General features: G+C 36.2%; 1 protein-coding gene across 1 annotated transcript in view; it reads right to left on the reverse strand.

Annotated features, from left to right (window-relative positions):
* Positions 1–2849: 2849 nt before the first annotated feature.
* TES (testin LIM domain protein) overlaps positions 2850–19998 on the reverse strand; it is a 45384-nt gene continuing 28235 nt past the window's right edge. The window contains exons 3-7 of the mRNA XM_032304342.1: positions 13017–13269; positions 11801–12136; positions 10275–10490; positions 9698–9856; positions 2850–4142 (exon numbers count right to left, since the gene is read on the reverse strand). Of these exons, the coding sequence (XP_032160233.1) occupies positions 3954–4142; positions 9698–9856; positions 10275–10490; positions 11801–12136; positions 13017–13269 (1153 nt within the window). The 3' untranslated portion in view covers positions 2850–3953. The remainder of the gene's footprint in view (positions 4143–9697; positions 9857–10274; positions 10491–11800; positions 12137–13016; positions 13270–19998) is intronic.

A 19998-nucleotide genomic window follows, 5' to 3' on the forward strand; every position in this document is an offset into this window, starting at 1 on the left:
ATGGAGTCCTAAGTTTTCTGAGGAATTAAGTGAATGCCCAGAAGACAAGTTCAGATATGCCAGGGTATCCTGAGACAAAGGCTTAATACTGATCTTGGGTTATGGTGTCTCTTTGGTAACCATGGTGAAGCTGGATGAGCTTAAACACTGCATGTTGGAAATTCCTTACGAATGAGTCAATAATGAATCTCTTGCCGGTAAAATCGGTCTGAAATACTTCAAAGTCAGATTTGGGAATCTATGCTTGAAGATTTCAGAGTTAAGAAGTCTCAGCTTGGGTTGATTAAAGAAGAAAACCCCTCAAAGGCCCTCATTTGAGGAAAAAAAAGATATTTTTACAACAAATAGAAATGCTGGTGTGTCTCTTAAGCAACTCACATTTCTTAATGGAATCAAATAACTGAAATCCATTGATTTCTCAAAATTATTACTGTATCCAAGGGTTACAAGCAAAATTCTACTTAGAGATGAACAGGATGTGTCCAGTTTCTGTGAATGAGTTCATGATTAATCATTCTAACATGTCAGATTCTTCCAATAAGGATGATAAATGTATTACCTCACCTCAGTATTCTTCAACAACTGATGTGTCAAAATCTTTTGAACTTCCTGGGTCAGGAAAGAAACCTCTCTATTCTCAAGAACCTACAGCAGAGTAGGGAATAAGAGAATCAGAAGTCCCCACAGCACCTTTTAATATCCAAAATGGTGGCTTCTGCAGAAGGGAAAAAGACATCTCTTATTCTCTGTGGTCCTTTATCATGGTTCATATTCTGGTATTCTCTTCCTCCCATTCTAGTTTCCAGAGTATCTCTACTGCTAACTGCATAGACATGGTTGTTAATGCCTTCTATATTGACTACAGAAAGAATAAGCTGTATCTCTGAAAATAAGAACTGAAATGGAATTTGGGTGATAGAGATTTCCATTTACCCTTGAGAAGTTAGGAAACAAAAACCTATTCTTCATTATCTACTTTTAAAGAAAAAGAATGCATGAATTCAGATAAAAACATTTATTACTTCCCTATCTTTTCTTATAGCATGGAGAGGATTTAACTTTGGTCCCTGTACCAAGTAAACCATTATTTAGAATTGACGACAATGCAGAATATAAAATGATAGTGGAGAGTGAGGGGTGAGCATATCCAAATGCTAGAGGGAAAATAAATCGTAGAGAATCTAGTAACCATCTTATTCTCTTGTTATAGGACAAAGTATTTAAAAGACTTTTTGTTTAAAAAAGAACCTAATTAAAAAATATTAAGATAAATTAAAAAATAGCACTCATTCTCTTGCATTACATAAATTTCATTACAGTTCATTTAATAATAAGTCACAGTAAAGAGTTGAACCCAGTGGCTCTGTATTTCCCAGGCCAAAGTACTTTATTCTTTTAGGAAATGCCTAACATACATGCCCTCAGTTATCTTGGGTAGTGAATGATGGATTTGGTCAGTTTTCTTGGGCCTCTAACAATCCCCAGATAGCTTGATTCTACGTCAGCCCCCGGAATGTAGGTTGCGCAGGCAGACATGTAGAGTGGCCACGTTCATATGTAGGGGAATTGTTTCAGTTTATCCACACATAGCCATGCCTGGGAAAGTTAACTTGTTCAACTTTGTGGAAAAAATGCTACAGAAAGTATACTTGTTGCCATCTGAAGTAGAGCAAGCATAAAGTGATATTTTTAGATAATGATGGATACTTGTGATATAAGCATTTAATACTCTATGAAGGATTAGATTACTTCTTCAGATAAAGTGACTTGTGTTCAAGATACTTTTTCATGGCTGAGGAAGGCATAATGCAGAAGGAATAAATGTGTCTACCTTTATGTTAGTGATAGGATGTGAGTGGTGAGATGGGATATGGAATTTAGGAAAAGCACTATCAGCCAAACAATCATGAACTGGGGGAAAAAAAATCCAAAGCAAATTAATCTGAGTATGTGTCATAGAAAACCACTACTCCCACTATGACAGAAATACTTCAGACTGAAAAAAAGAAAAAAAAGAAAGGAAGAAAGAAAGAAAGAAAAAGAAATCTCTTGATCTGCTAAACTAGGAAGAATTAATCTACTACTATACCACATCTTTTTCACACTAAGTAGCCAGAAAAAATTGTTAGAAAACCAAAAAACAATTCAAGTGTAAGAGTAATAATTGTTAGATTCACCTCAAAAGGATAGAGCTTTCCCAAACTTCAGTTAAAATAACACATTTCTGGGCGCCTAGGTGCCTTAGTGGGTTAAGCCTCTGCCTTCAGCTCAGGTCGTGACCTCAGGGTCCTGGGATGGAGTCCTGCATCAGGCTTTCGGATCCTGCTCCCCCCCCCCCCAACCCTGTCCCGCCGCCTGCCTCTCTGCCTACTTGTGATCTCTCTCTGTCAAATAAATAAATAAAATCTTTAAAAAACCGACACATTTCTTTTCTGAAAGATGAAACTTGTGCATGAATTGAAAACTTAAATTTGTTGTTTGCTTGATTTATTTAAGTGTTATAAAAGGGGCACCTGGATGGCTCAGCTGGTTAAACTTCTGACTCTTGATTTCAACCCAGATCATGATCTTGGGGTCTTAAGATCTAGCTGTGTTGGGGGCTCTGCATTGAGTGTGGAGCCTTCTTGAGATTCTTCTTCTACCCCTCCATGATCATATGCTCTCTCTCTCAAAAAATTTTTTTTTCATAAAATGTATCCCTTCATCATAAAGAAAAGCTTAATTTCCTGTCTTGTGAGAAACAGCCTTTATTTTTGTTTGAGGCTTTATCTGTGGAGATGACGCCCCCTGCTGTGACAAAGCTAAACTGCAGACTGATTTTTTTTTTACTCTAAGGGAAAGGATATGAAGAATAAAGGTACAATTGTTGAGGTGAAAGAGACTTTATTTTGAATATACATATCATTCATTCAGTTTCATCTTTATAGTGCATAGTATATATGGAAGTATATATGGAAAAATAAACATAGAAATATCTAAAGATGGAAGTATACAGGCAAAGAAGACATTCGATATATACCCTTGAACAGGTTTAGAAGCACCATACAACAGTATCCATTAGAAAAGAGTAAATTCATGCAAAAAAAAAAAAAATCTATCCAAACCATGGTAGGCAAGTGCAATCAGTACAAGTTATAGTTTCTTGGGTACAAAAGGTATACATGTTCTTTGGATTGGAAACGTAAGTGAATGGCTTGGCTTTTATGTCCAAGCCAGAAATCACCTATAGAAGGAAAAAGTGGATGCCACGTGTGACAATAAAGTATTTAAGGCCACAGATGGAGGTCATGAGCTTACAGAGAGAATACTGCGAGGTAGGGCAAGTTAAAAAAAAAAAAAAAAAGTAGAGAAATGCAATAAAGCCACCTCTGCCTAAATGAGAAAAGAGCAAATGCAAAAGCATTAGAATGATAATAGCCCTCTGTACTCTGCTGCGTTTCTCTTTTCTTTGTCAAAAGAATTCACTGAGTATCACTACAAAGTTCAGTGAATAAGATAAGGCAATAAACGCAGAGCCTTGGCATTAGGGCAAGTTTAATTTCCTTTCATTTTACATGAGAGGGGGGAAAAGAATATAGAACTAGTAATGTGCATTTTTCCATTCAGCACACTAATTTTTAAGTGTTCATAAATAGTTTGTTTGGCACAGGGGGATAGGTGTATGAAGATTAATTAAACCCAGGCTTCCACCTCCAAGATTTTACATGAGGAAAGCTAAGGAAAGATAAAAATTCCTTACTGTTTTAAAAATCAAGTGCTTAAAAGGCAGGTTTTAAAAATTGAGATGAAAAAAAAAATCGATAAGGAAAAACAGCAAAGAAAGGTATTGAACAAAATCTCCTGGTTTCCTTTACAGTTTCTTTTTTTCCATTTATTTTTCCAAATTGCATTTTACAGTAGAAATGCAGACCATTTAGGATAGCTATGGCTCAATACTGCTTGGTACTTTCCTCTTAAGACATCATCTTCTTACACTCCACTGAACAGAAAACCATCCCTTCTACTGGCATGAACTTCTGCCCAATGAGACACTTGCTGCAGCAGGAACACAAAAAGCACTCTGTGGACGCATGCCAGCTGAAATTGTTATAGGTCACCCGCTGCACTTCAGGGTCGATGGCATTGTGGCACCCTTGACATACCTGTTAAGTTGATTACATAGATAACAGAAGAGGATGAGAGATCAAACTGATAGTAACATTTTCATGTTAGAACAATGTCTTTCTTTCAGATGGTAAATTAAACTGAGAATGACCACCTCAAAAATATATAACTAAGATTGACCTTCTAGTTAACTTTTCAGCCAACCACTGTTAATGGATGTCTATAGAGAATGGGTGTCTCTGAGAAATAACAGGTAAAGACCAAACAGATGATTTGGTGCTTGTAAGATATTCCCATGGTGTTTGAGGCAGAAAGTCTTAATGGTGAGTTTCAGAGAAGTTTCATTCTAGTGTATGCTACTTTACTAATTATAGAAAAGTTTTATGATTTTCTCTATAAATCCAAATGCTGGTGAAGATGTGGAACAACAGGAACTCTCATTCATTATCGGTGGGAATGCAAAATGTACAGCCACTTTGGGAGACAGTTTAGCAGTTTCTTAGAAAACTGAACATACTTTCATCATACAGTCCAAAATGATGCTCCTTGGCATTTACCTAAAGGAGCTGAAAACTTATGCCCACAAAAACTTGCACATTGATATTTATAGAATCTTTATTTATAATTGCCAAAATCTGGAAGCAACCAAGATGTCCTTCAGTAAGTAAAGAGATAAATACACTGTGGTAATTGAGACAATGGGATATTAACCAGGGCTAAAAAAGATAGAGCTATCAAACCATGAAAAGACGTGGAGGAATTTTAAATGCACATTGCTAAGAGAAAGAAGCCAATCTTTTAAAAAAGCAACAAACTGTATGATTCCAACCTTATCACATTCTGGCAAAGGCAAAACTATGGAGAAAATAAAAAGATTAGTGGTTGTCAGGGGTGGGATGGGGGATTGGAGAGAAGACCAGGTAGAGAGCACAGAGGACATTTAGGGCAGTGAAAATATTCTCTACAGTTTTATTATGATGGGTATATGTCATTTGCCCAGGCTATACTTTTGTCCAAACCCACAGAATGTGAAACACCGAGGATGAACCCTGAGGTGAACTATGGACTCTGGGTGATTATGAAATGTGAATGTGGATTAATCCTTGGTAAAAAATGTAGCATTCAGGTGAGTGATGTTACAGTGAGTGAGATAATATATGTGTAAGTGTAGGGGTTATGTAGGAAATTGCTGTGTCTTCCTCTTTTGTTGTAAACCTAACACTGCTCTTAAAAAATAGTCTTTAAGAAAAAAGATTTTCCTCAGTCATTAAAGCTTTGAAGCATAATTTTACTAGTCTTACCTCTGACACATGAGATTATTAACATCACTGGTTTCTAGAGAGTATGAAATGAAAATCATGTTCAAAATAATTAAGGACGCAACTTAAAATACTGCCCGTGTGTGAGAATAATTAGTTTGCACTAAAAATTGTAGTTAATTGGCTTCTGTTCTAAGTCATAATTTATGTATAATCAAATATTATAAAATATTAATACTTATATTCTCTGTGGAATTCAGTGTATGTTATGTACAAATAAATACATGGCATGCACATGTATCCACATCCACAACACACATAATTTTCTTCTTTAGCTGAACATTCATATGAAGAAAATAAATGAATAACCCTCAATATTTTAAGAGAAAACAAAACTACCCTATCGAGACTTCCAAAACACTAGATAGTTTATAGGCTTTCTTGTTTGTGCATAGTCTGAATGAATGGAACTATCTAAAGTTTTTAAGTATTTTATAACAAGTAAAGAAAGCGACAGACTGTCCTGCATTACATAGAAGTGTCTAATCTTCAGCACCTTTGGTTTCTTAATGTGAATCCTTCAGAGAGGAGGGCATGTCATTCAGCCTGAGCCTCCTTACTTGAAAAGACCTTAAAACATGGGTGCTATTCAGTGGGGAAAACTGGTTTAGGTTGTGAAGTGAGGCCTTATTACAAATACCCACTTCAAACATGCAATATACTTTCTATGCCTTTTTTTTTTTTAAGGTTTTGTTTATTTTGAGAGAAAGAGAGAGGCAGAAGGAGATGGGGGTAGAGATTTTGAGCTTGGCCTGGAGGCTGACATGGGCTTGATCCCACAACCTGAGATCATGACCTGAGGAGAAATCAAGAGTCGGACACTCAACCGACTAAGCCACCCAGGTGCCCTGACTTTCCATTCTTTTTAGTGCTACATGACTTCTAATTACAGAGATTATAGCTATTTAATTCCCATGTTATGTCAACCTAGTGTTTCCTGAGAAGCAAGAGAGATATTCTCTTTCCATGATCAATATGTGGCTATTCCTGAATACGACAAAAATGGGCGTTTTAATTACAAGTGAGCTCTTAATTTGTAGCTGTATCATGCAAGCAATTGCTTTTGCATATATTCATATTTTGTAGATTTATATTTAGAACATTGCCCTTTGCATTTTTATATCTTTCATATTAATTTTTCAATATTTTAAACTTGTTTGTGTAACATAGAAGCATCTCACAAATTTTTTTAGAAAAAATTGTTTTTAGAACATGCTTTTAGACCATGACTTATCTTCTTTATTCAACCCTCTAACAATACTTGTGGATCTTTTCATATCTTTTGAAATTCATATTTTTATTTGTGATTTTAAAAAAGATATAACTGGGGCACCTGGGGGGCTCAGTTGGTTAAGCGACTGCCTTTCGCACAGGTCATGATCCTGGAATCCCGGGATCGAGTCCCGCATCGGGCTCCCAGCTCCGTGAGGAGTCTACTTCTCCCTCTGACCTTCTCCCCTGTCATTCTCTCTCTCTCACTCTCTATCTAATAAATAAATAAATCTTTAAAAAAATAAATAAATAAAAAAGAGATCACTACTATTCAATTATATATAAAATTAAGGAAATTGCTTAGGCTAAAAAAAAAAAAAACTAATGAACACACTAAATGGTATAGGAATTTAGGCTTTGTGGTTTCATATAATTTAGTTTTTCTAATAATTTGTCATTCATCCCAAATTCTGACAGAGAGTCCCAGCTAAAACCTACTGCCCCTAATTCTTTATAAATCTGAAAGTTGCCTAGGCCTCATTGAGTGTCTGGGAGATGATGTGCTTTACCACTTTCTGCCTGGCATTTGATTTTTTGGGGTTCTTAAACTTAAAGTATTTCAATTTGTTCTGATTTCCTTCAATTTCTCCTACTTCTTTTAGTTTATTTGTATACACAATGTGAAAAACAAAACAAAACAAAACACTAACAACACTTATTGTAATGACCTCTCTGGCAAGAGGTTCCTGTGAAGTCTCAGAGATGTGAATTCAGGAAATGGCCATTTGAGACCAGAAGTCCAGAGACCATTCAGAGACAAACTAAGTGTATTTCCCACTATCCTCTTTCTAAGTTAATTTTTTTCCCACAGAAATATCCTGTTTTAAATTGAGTTCTTGCCTTCAGGTCCACAGACAATTTGTTTGTTTGAAGATTAAAAGATCTAAGCAGACTGATGCCCTGAACCAGACAATCTTCAAAATTTTACATCATTTAGTATGTGGAGGGATAGCTTGTTTTATCATTAGCTGATTTGTGCAGGCAATGGAAAGAGCTGTTCATTTTAATTTTAGGCAAAGGGCAATAGTACATCTTACTGAGAAAGTAAACTTCCTAAAAGAAATCTTACCACATTATAAAGCTAAATGATTTATAAATTTTCTCTCTGTGTTTTCATAATATCTCTGGTTATTCCTCTGTGTTGGTTAGTTACAACCTAAGAAAGAGAAGCTTGTAACAGTTACATAAAGCAGCTTCATCTGTTTAAGGATTTATTCAGTATTTACTGAGTATCTACTGTGCTGTTCTTGTGTTGGAATTAGAAAACACCGCAGACAAAGTTCCCTGCCTACATGGAATTTGCATCCTAGTCCTTGAGACTGAGGTCACACAGCCCTATAGTAAAATATACATTATGATAACAATTTACCTTCAAAGAAACTGTAGCAATAGTATTCAGGGAAGCAGTTTTTAGCTAAATTATGTACCAGGTCACATGGTGATTCATAATCCTTTCCCCAGGCATAAGGAGGCCCATGTTGATCCGAAACAAATGAGAAATATTAGAGGACAAAGAAGTCACTTGAACATTTCCTAAGGGCAGACACTGAGGGCATGGAAATAAAAAGGCAAGCTCTGTCCACCAGCTGCTTATAGTCTAGGGGAGGAGACAGAAGGGTGGTATTAATTACACACAGATGTGCTCTGCTGGAGCACAGAGAGGCATCTTACCCAGAGAAAAATGGCTGGAGCTTAGGACCAAAAGATTAAGAAAGGTATCCTAAAAAAAGCCTCCACTGAGTCTGAGCAGGTGAAACGGGGAACGGGGAGAGTGCAACAGATGGAGGAGTGAAGGTGAGCAGAAGACCCAGAATAGTCCAAAAGCTAGAAAATGCGTAACTTGGTGAATATGATTTGGATTGGGTAACTAGTAGAAGAGGCTGAACAGGCAAGGAGGGGCTGGATCTGGTAAGTAAAGGCTTACTGATTAGGTTTGCGTTTCAGAAAGATTACCTTCCATCATTATGGAAGGTGATTTTGGACAAGATGAAGAATGGACATGGGGAGACCAAACTTGAGGTCACTATAATAATCCAAATGACAAAAAATAAAGGTCTGAAGTAGAGTATAGCTGTAACTGTGAGGATCTGAGATTTACGGACGAGGCAGAGTTGATAGAAAATGACGAATTATACTCAGAGAGTAGATAAAGGTTGAAAACTGGCGCTGGCATCAGAACTTACTACGTTATTCCCACAGTACCACACTCCTAGAATGATATAAACACAACACTGTATTCCTTAGCCAGAAGCCTGCTTTACATGATAGCTCTGAGGAACTTTAGTACATATTTTCCTGCTTATAAAGAAGTAGATGTCTATCATTTTAATATCCCTTGGATTAAGAGGTTTACTATATATGGTCAACTTTCTTTATCTATCCTTTATCTAAATTGCTTATCTCTTGGCCTTCGTGCAATAGCAGCTCTGTGTAAGCAGGGTAGAGCCAAGAAAAAAATATACTCTCACATTAACTATTTGAACGTTTGGCTGATACAAATAAATCTAAATATGTAGGTCAAATTTTGTTATAGTCAATCAATTCAATGAGGGTTTAAGAAACAGGCATTGTACAACATCCAGGTTAAAAAGAGATAATGAAGCCACAGTTGGGGGCCCTAGGAACATGGAACAGAAAGCAAAAACACTCAAACACAGCTAAAGAACACAAACAGCTCCTAAAATCTTAATGTAAATGGACTCTGATCTGTATGATGAGAACCAATCAGTCTCATTTCCATTAAAGAACTTTTTTTAGTGGGGATTTGATAACTAAGTAGCACTTAAAATCTATAGTGTAAACTGTACAGATAGAAATCTTGAGGTGGCTCACAGTCAATGCATGTTATTGTTTTTTAATTACATGAATTTTAAGACCCTATAGCAGGAATCACAGGTTTCTTACTTAACCGCAGTCCTTTCTGTTTCTCATTGGCTTAAATAAAGGCATAGTGTTAAGTCCTCAAGCAGGTCAAAACACCCATACCCCAGAGCGCTTCTTACCACAGCATGATTCTTCACATAGCAGGGCTTGCACACGGGCTTGTCATTGACCATCACATATATTTCCCCAGCTAGGATGTTGTCACAGTCAAAGCAGCAGAAATGTTTCAAATGCCAATTTTGGTTTTCTGCTTGGGTGTACTCATTGCTGAATATCAACTGGGAAGAGGGCAAAAATAAGAGGAATCACGTATTTTCCTTTTTGCTACAAATGACAAAGCTAGGTTCCGTAGACCAATAAGGGATTTAGATCCACAAGTAAAAAATCAACCCACTTTCCTGATCTCAAAGTCTGAAAATAACTTAATCCTTAAATTCAGGTTATTATTTCCTTCAGTCCAAATCAGTTTTCTGTGTTCCTGGATAGTCTTTCATTAGTCAACACAGTTAACATAGACACCCCAAATAACTGAGTTAAAAGTTGTTTTCCCACTCAACTCCTCTGCGTGTAAATAAAGAGACTGATGATTGGCTAATTCATGTGGACTTTCTGCCAAGGATGGCCCGGTGAAGATGGTTAGGGGACTCTATGGGGGCACCAGAGGGAGCCCATCTATAGGAGCTGCAGGGAACACACCTCATCGCAGCCAGCACACCGTGGTTTCTCACTGTCACAGTAATGTCTGCCACAGTACAGCTTCCCATTCTTCCAGAAATAAATCATGTCGACCAGGAGCTCGTGGCAGGTACTGCAGACGAAACAAGCTGGATGCCACAGTTTATCATAGCCGGCCCTTTCAGCATAGATGGCTGGGTCACCCTCTTTCATACTCTGTTTGCAGCAGTAGCAGGACTGAAAGGAAACCCGTTCAAAACAATATGTCATTGTAAGACTGGCATTTCTCATCATCAGTGTCACAGGAATTCAGAGAAACAACTTCCAAGAAAAAGAATTCCTACTAAAATTAGTAATTTGTCCACAGAGACAGTAAGATGTCAGCATTTCCGGGAAATGGAATTTCTTGGCTTTCTCCAGGCTCTTCAAACCTAATTCTTGTGCCCGGCTGTAAAGGAGCACTGTTTCCTGAATTATCACTTACAGAAAAAGGGCAACAATAATTTCCACCCCAACTTTTAAGTGGTTCTCCCAAAATCATTAACTTAGAGCTTACTGGTATTGGTATCTTTCTCTCTCTCTCTCTCTCTTTTTAAACAGGACTAAGTCTTATTGGTTAATGCGTTATTTGTATCTATGAGAAATACATTACACTAAATTTAGCTCTTATATTTTGCTCATGTGTATCACAATTCTCTTTTAATTTCAAGGCATAAGAAAAAGACTTCAATTTCCTTCCTATGAGAGATTTTTAAAAAGTAATATTGGTTATATAGTTGACCCTCGAAAAACACAGGGGTTAGGGGTGCTGACCCCACACGTAATCAGAAATCTATGTATAAATTTGACTTCCTCAAAACTCAACTACTAATAGTCTACTACTGATTTGAAGCCTTACCAATAACATAGTTGATTAACACATATTTTGTCTGTTTTATGAATTATATTCTGAATTCTTGCAATAGAGTAAGCTAGAAAAAAGAAATTATTATTAAGAAAATAAAATGGAAGAGAAAATACATTTATAGGACTATACTGTATCGATAAAAAAAAATCTGTGTATAAGTGGATCTACACAGTTCAAACCTGTGTTTTTCAGCGTCAACTGTATATCCATATAAATTTGAATTATGAATTTTAGGCATGTTCTCACAAGCAAAACTGAATTAACCTAATCATACATTATCCTTGTTTATGGGAAGAGATAAACAATTAACACCAAAATTGTGTTTGGAAACAGATTCTAGAGGAGCATGTTGTCTTCCAGCATGACACCAATGCTAACTACTATGTATACATAAAACTCACAATTACCCTTGGCCACAGAGAATGAGAAAATTGGCGTTAGATAGAGGTTTCAAATGTGATGATTGCTAAAATAAACCTAAAATGAATTTTAATTTATTTCCTTCACTTACTCCTTTTGGAAACTGAGGAATGCCACCCCCCCCGCCCCCCCCCACCCCCCCCGTAAAAAATATTCAAAGAATGGGAAAGAACCTGTAGAAACAGACCAGTTGGGCCAACACCAGGAGCTCTGTACTTACATACTGAGTTTTTCTGTGTTCGGCTGATTTGTCTTCCATGGCCCCCACGGCTGCTGGGGTGCTTCTATCCCCGCTAGGGATGTACATTCTGTTGGGGCCTTGAGCATCCATCTCACGGGGAAGTTTGACATCTCCTACTCCCAGAGCTTCGCTCTTATATTTCTTCACAAACTGTTCCATCTCCTTTACCTCTTTGGGAGACAACTCATGACACTTTGAAGGGTCCTGGTCATGTGCAGGGAGCTGCTTTGCCAGCTGTTTCTTTCGGTACTGTGCCCCCTCTGAGCCTGCCACTGGCTGCTTCTCCTTGGGCAGCATCTGCATGTACTGCCTGGCCTGAACCACAAGGAGACCCGTGTTAACTGAGAGGTGCCTTGGTCATCAGACAAGCAATATTTTATAACACACACCAGAAGCAAATTAAGAAAGAAGGGGGTTTTATCCATTCATAACCGTCTTTATAATATAAATATCTTAAGATATTAACATAATCAAAAAAGGTATTGTAAATAGATTAAGTTCAGTAAAAATAAATACATTTTTCTCCATGAAATTAAACCTTTGTTGTCAGTGTATAAGAAGATTTTGGTTATTAATGTTTACTTGTGCTATATATACAAATGTATAATTGCAAGAGAGCACAAATTTTTAGCAGGCATGGTTAAATGTTTAGAACTGCCTATGGATCAAGAACATTTTATCATTATATATACAAAAAGATATCGTGAAATTCACTTGAATGATTTAACTAGTCTTCTTAAAAGACTTCCAAATGTTGTATTTGGTTGTTATAACAGTAAAAGGAGTTTGACACAAAATTACCTTTTTTTTCTTTATATAGTAAAATATACTGTTAAACACTTTTTGAGTTAAAAAAAAAAGACAAATTCTATTCTTTCAGATAGTCCTTGCTATCTTAAGAGATACCTCTCAAGTATAAGCTAGAAGTTACTAGATATATACAAAATATGTTTTTCATCTAATTATTAAAAAATGTCAGACCATTCCCTCAAAAAGGTTAACATACCTGAGTAGTCAGGAAAATTCTATGAGGTATCTAATTTTACTTTCAAAAACCAATAAAAGTTTGAAGTCAAAGTAATGGGAACCCCAGAAAAATAACAGACTTGAGGTTGATTTGGTCACCAAAGGGACTGCCCTAAAAAAGTAGCCCCTGAAATTTAACAAACAGACTGCCCTTCCCCTAATTATTTACCAATGCCTGATTCTGGACAGGAGGAGCCCATTCATAGGTAACTGTATTGATGGAGACATTCTTCTTGGCAGCAACTGGATTGGTCAATATCATAACATTACGTTTATACATGGGAATTCCATCTGATTTTAGCTTTGCAATCAGGGTGGTATATTTGGTGTCTTCAAAAAGTTTTCCCACTTTTCGATCCTCTTCATTGCTCAAGAGGACATCATGCTCTTCTTGGCCACACTTGCAGTTACGACATATTTTTCTATAATTTTGGAAATAAGTTGGCAATAACTAATTATACCTAGTAAATAAGTAAGCATACTCATACATTTATAGTTTATAAAATACTTTTATACATGTTCCACAAAATGGTATGGAAAGGCAAGCTACTGGGCAGGGGGGATTCCAAGAAGCTATCCATAAATTTAACCAAGGAAACATAAAAATGTACCTTCACATTATAAGACTTTAAAAAGTTAGTTGTTCTTTTCTTTTTTAAGATTTTATTTATTTATTTGAAAGAGAGAGAGAGAGAGATCACAAGTAGGCAGAGAGGCAGGCAGAGAGAGAGGGGGAGGCAGGCTCCCCACTGAGCAGAGAGCCTGATGCAGATCTCGATCCCAGGACACTGGGGTCATGACCTGAGCCAAAGGCAGAAGCTTAACCCACTGAACTACCCAGATGCCCAAAAAGTTAGTTTTTAATTAAAAAGTGTACACTTAAGGGGGCATATCTGACCAAAGCCTCATCTGGTATTCCTCATTTTCTTAAATCAATAAGTAAATAGAATCACCCAAACACTATTACAGCAAGTTTCATATTTTATTGCATGGTAAAATTTCATAGCCATTACCTAAGTTTTTTGTTTTGGGATTTTTTTCTAAGTGAGAGGGAGGCTGATATAACTTTTCTGATCAAGGACTATAAAGCTATATGCAGCATTAGCTTTCCTCATCTACTTTCCTGTCCCCTTGCTAATTTCCCTTCCTTTCCCATGTCCCGTTCTCTTTCTCTTTCTTTCCTTTCCCTTTATTCCTTCAAACGTTCACTGACCACTTACTATGTGCTCTCATATGTATAAAAAACCAGATAGATGAAAGTCTCTGGAGTTTCAGAGAAATGAAATGAAAGATACCACTAGATGAAAGCTACTGCTCTCTTTCTCCAATCTGGTCTAGCAGGTAATCATTCTTTCATGCAACTTACATGAGCATCCATGTGCTTAGCTTATATATAGCACTTAGCTAAGCTTATAGCAATGAACTTAGATTGATACACCCTATAACTGCATTTGTGATAGATAAGTACAGGATATTTTGAGAGGTCTAATTTTTACTTAGAACTGGTGAGAAAAGGGCTCCATAGAAATATTACTCCATAAGAAACTAACATTTAGGTTGAGAATCTGAAGGATAATGAAACAAGTATGGTGTGTGTGTGTGTGTGTGTGTTTACTTGAGATGGGATAAAGAAAAGAGAAGAAAAGCCTCCAAACATTGGGTAGAAAGTGTATTTGTGATGGTCCTGAATTAGGAAAGAGTTTGTGCCCTTAGGTCCCATAATCAGAGAAGGCTGGCATGGCTGCAGTGAGGTAAATAAAGCGGGAGTGACAAGGTTGGAGAGGTAGGCAGGCATAACATCATGTAGGGACTTGTAGGACACATTAAAAGATTTGGCTTTTACTGTAAGAATAAGCAGGAGGCACTGAAGGCTTTTAGGTAATGGACTAACATGATTAGATCTATCATTCTCAAAAACTCTACCACCTATTATATGAGAATGGATTAGGGGTAGACATAATTGGAAGGAGTGAGACCAGTTCAATTAATATGTCAATAGTGTATCCAGTTTGCATGCTACTACTGCTTTACAAGTGGAATTTATATTTTGGATGGTTATTGTTGTGGTCTAGGTACAATGTATTATAGCTTAGACTATAGTATTTAACAGTGGAGATGGGGAAAAAAAAAAGAACAGATCTCCTCAAAGGTAAAACTGATGAAACTTTGTGGTTGATTTGGATGTAGTGATGCTAAAGGGAAGGCCCAATCTGTCAGAAAATGAACCCAAGTTTCCAGGATGAGTAAGCTGGTAGAAGGAATATAACTATGAAAGAACAGATCTGAGATAGTTGGGAGGGGGGAAGCTGATCAAAGCTCTCCAAAATTCAACTACTGAAAAGTTCAAAATGTCTACAAAACAGGGTAAGGATATCAAGTAGATTGTAGGATATGTAGATCTGGTGTTAAAACTGTAGCCTGTTAGAAAATATAAATTTGGGAGTCAGGGAGTGACACATTTGCATGTAAAGTAAACAGACCACTTTCACTTCCTAGGCAAGAGTACAGGGAAAAGGTGGGGACTCAGGAAGGAGCCTGGCAGAGTAAGCAAAAGCTGGAAAAGGTGACTGAGGAAAACAGAGAAGTTGAGAGACTTTGTGGTGTTAAAAACATAAGCTGAAAGTAAATATAGGGCAATGGTAGTATATAAATCAGAGGGAGGAGTCTGAGAATTTAAAAAAATTTGTAATATCCTTACATTGTTCAGGAAGATATCGAAGATACAGATTAACATTTGATGTTGTTAAGCATGCATAGTAAGTTAACTAGATAACTTTAAAAAAGTTAATATGTCCTTGAGAAAGGACATATTACATATAATTTCTAAACTTAGAAAATGGAAGGGTGATATAAAATGCAAGTAATTAAACAGGAGGCAGTAAGAGGAGAAAAAAGAAACTTAGAAGATTAGGACATGTAGAAAGCACAAATTAAGATGGTTAACATAATCCAAATATACCAATAGTCACAGTAAATGGACTCAAAGCTCCAGTTAAAAGACAAAGGATTTCAGACTGAGTAATACAACAAAATCAGACTCTATGCTACTTGGAAGAGACACTTAAAATTTAAGGACAAAGAAAGGATGAAAGCATAAGGATGCAAAGAGATACATCAGGCAAATTCCAACAAAAAGTAAATTAGATAGTTATATTAATATCACACACTTTAGGCTTTAATGCTCTTTAATGAGTATTAAAGAGAATCACTACGTAGTGACAGAAATTTAAAATCACCTCTATAATGTAACAAGTATAAAATTAATATAGTTTAATAACCTATTCAAAATATATAAGCAAAAATAACAGAACTTTAAGAAATAAACTCATTATAATAACACTAAAAATTAGAAATAAAGATTTGAATAATGCAATAATCCTGATCAAGCTGATCCATAAAAAATATCCTATCCAGTGACTGGAGAGCACTTCTTTTGTGAACAGTTGATACACTTCAGGAAAAAAGAACACATACTGATCGACCAAGTCTCAAGAAATGCCCAAGGAATCACCATCAACCACATTATCTGATCAGAATATAAGTATGTTAGAAATCAACAGCAAAAAAAGAAATCAGAGAGGGAGACAAACCACGAGAGACTCTGGACTCCAGGAAACAAACTGGGGGTTACAGAAGGGAGGAGGGTGGGGGGACGGGGTAGCCGGGTGATGGGTATTAAGGAGGGTACATGATGAGCATGGGGTGTTATATGCAACTAATGAATCACTGAATACTACATTAAAAACCAATGATGTGCCATAAGTTGGCTAACTGAACATAATTTGAAAGAAAAGTAACTAGAAAGTACTTTTGAAAGACTCCTAAAAAATTCAATATTGAAACAATCACAATAGGAATTAAAACTAACATTTTTAGGAAAAATGAAAACAAAACTATTACTTCTTGAAATGCAGAACACAACTGAGGGGTTGCTTAGGAGAAAAGACAGCTAATATGCTCAAGCTGGAAGGACAAAAGAATAAAATTAGTAAGTTTAACTCAAGAAGTTAGGAAAAACAAAGAATAAGTCTAAAGAACATGGAAGGTAATAAAAATAGCAGAAACTAATAAAACAAGTATTTGCTTCTTATAAGATACAGGGGAAAAAAAAGAAAAGCCTTCCATACATTTTAACATCTCTTCTGACTACATTTTGCTTAGTAGTTTTAGCTCCAGAAGAAAAACACAGAATTTTAGGAAGGGTTTCTGGGGAAAAGCCCACAGTAAACATACATCATATTTAGTGCATTTGTTTCATCAAGAAAGCAACCTTGCCATCACTTCACTCAAACAGTCCTGTGGGTGCTAATCAGAGCAGTAAGAAAAATCAAAGAAAGTGAAGTTATAAGGATTCATCAGAAAGGAGGAAACTAAACCGCTATTAATCACAAACATTATGACTGATCATACAGAAATGCATTAACATCAGTAAGAGTTTAATAAATTTTCTAGATTTAAAATAAAATTGGATTTCTCTATACTACTTAAGTTAGGAAAAACAACTAAAAATTCTTAAATGAATCTCTTTGCCTAATAATAAATTATTAAATGATTATAGATTTTTGTGTTTTGTTTTCTTAAGGTGAGGTATCAAACTAAAAATATTAGATTTGACTTGTGCAGTCCAGAGAGAGAGAGAGAGAGAGTCAGAGATATAGGGGGTGGGGAGGCAAACTAACTTCCTTGTGCACACATTGGTTAGAAATCTTTATTTGGTAAGAATGTGCTGAAGAGTTTGCATATTCTAGTTCAGCTATAAAAGACTCTTAAATCTGGTTATCTCATCCTCCCACCCAGTGGAAAGGAGCATCTTATTCTACTACAGTATGTTCTTTATTCTTGTTCTTTAGTTAGCAAAAACAATATAATCATCCATAAAACTATCACATTGCTTTTGGTCCAAGTTTAAAATCATACCTTCCTGAGCAGTCTTTAGTTCTTTAGGGGTGGGAATTTAGTCCTTAATATAGATAAATAGATCCTTATATGTCTGTGAACTATGGCATGCATCCTAATAATTAGCAAAGTGATTGACTAAAGAAGGGAGTAACAAAGTCACAAGGATATGTGATGAAGGATATGGACTTCCTCTGGAAATGTTTATTATCCAGTTCTACTCCAGAACAACATGTGCACCCTAAAATAAGGGGAGTTAGATTTTAGAATTTGAAAGACAAAAAAAATATGTGAAATAAAGTCTGGTGGTTTCTAAAGCATGAACTATAACAAGCTATAGAATAAATAAGTTCTATTTGCTATGAAACATTATATATAAAAAGGCGTATTAGCCAATGATATAAGAGCCATCTCTATACTTTTTTTTATTATTTGTTCTGGCTATTCTTGGAAGGTTTACATTCTGAGAATATCTATCTTCCCCATCCATCCCTTCACCCATCCACATACCCTTATTAAGTAGGTAAAATCAGGTTAAAACAGTATGCCAATAGCAGCAGTGATGAGGGGAAAAAGAGGTTTTCAGTTCTCAGTGGGGAAAACCCATGATTGATTCATGATAGCTTTCAAAGTCCCACACACATTATAAACCTCATCTGCATCCTCGTGGCAGCACGGTGTCTGCAGTAATAGAGCACTTGGCAGGAACAGGGCTGAGGGGTGGAATGGTTCTTTCAGTTTGAGTTGTCATCACTAAGCAGCTGGAGTGACCACATCCCTTTGGGACCCCTTACTCTAGAGCTCCATTTCTAAAATACAAGGGGATAGCTACAAACCACAGTTCAAGAAAGAGACCTATAAAATCTGGGCCAGGTGCCAAGAGCTATCCATTATAGAAATCAATGCTATTTACTAGTTCAAAATATTATTTTAAATAATACGGGGGGGGGGAAGTGTCAGGCTACAGTGTTTTACATTTGAATCAACTATTTAAATTGGAAAAATTTAGTTCTACAAATCTCTCTTAAGAGAGATTTGTTTATTTATTTGATTATGATTTATTTATTTATTTATTTGATTTTGTTTTTAATGTATTTATTCATTTGAGAGAGAGAGAACGCACATCAGCAGGAGAGGGACAGAGGGAGAGAATCTCCAGCAGACTGCGCCGAGCGTGGAGCCCAATGTGGGGCTTGATCTCACAACCCCAACATCATGACCTGAGGCAAAATCAAGAGTCTGACACTTAACCGACTAAGTCACCCAAGCACCCTCTTTTAAGAACTTTTAAAGTCATTAGGAAGATATCCAGTAAGTTTATCTAAACGAAAATTTTGTTGAGAAATCAGGGGAGAAAAGGATATCATTATCTTGGTACCCAAGAAAAGGTATGAGAATGAGTAGGACATTTATTACAGAATTAACTTCAGCCTAAAATCATCCAGATCTTATTCTTCGTAAGAAAATGAAGAATTAAAAAAAAAAATTGATTTTATACCAACCTAAAACAAAACAAAAATGCCATGGGTGAGCACAGTAGTACCCACATGCTGGGGCAATGTTTGTAAGGTTTGTTTAGTATCTTTCTTCAGATGCTTCACCAGTAACTTCTGATGATTTATGCAGACAAACAGTTTGTTTACTACATTTATATGAGCTATACCAATTTGATAACAATTTTTGAAGGAATTATAAGTCAGTTACCACACTTAGCACAGTTGCCAAATCTCTAAATCTTCTAACCTATCCTTCTTATAGAGCACTACTCAAATTCTCCATAGGATGTTAATAAAAGTTAGATTGGGGAAGAAAGAAGGGAAGTGAATTCAGAATTAAGTTTATTTAAAAGAGTCTTTTTAACAACCTTTTTAAAAAAGTTGCAAATGTAATCTGATAGGCCAGGAAGCTCTAAGGTATGGGGGAGTAGGGTTATTTGTACTAAAAAGTTCTTTGTACAAAAAGTTTAGGGTGTTAACACATACACATGTAAAGGTTAATATGCATGACAAATTGGAACTGTATACTCACATTTTTATATTTCAACTTTGGATTTCTTGAGTTAAATCCAGGAGAGTTACACCAAAATTTAGCAAAAGTATTGTCTCAGAAAAATAGAGGTTTACAGTTTCAAGCTGAAAGCAGTCAAGATACTATTTTTCATCCCCCACACCCCCCCAAAGAGAAATTATTTTGTATGACTCTTTGTAAAAAATATTATTTTTACAAGGCAAGTAGCAACAACTGGAGTGCTTTGA

This window comes from Mustela erminea, chromosome 11, assembly GCF_009829155.1.
Source record: "Mustela erminea isolate mMusErm1 chromosome 11, mMusErm1.Pri, whole genome shotgun sequence".
NCBI classification, from domain to species: Eukaryota; Metazoa; Chordata; class Mammalia; order Carnivora; family Mustelidae; genus Mustela; species Mustela erminea.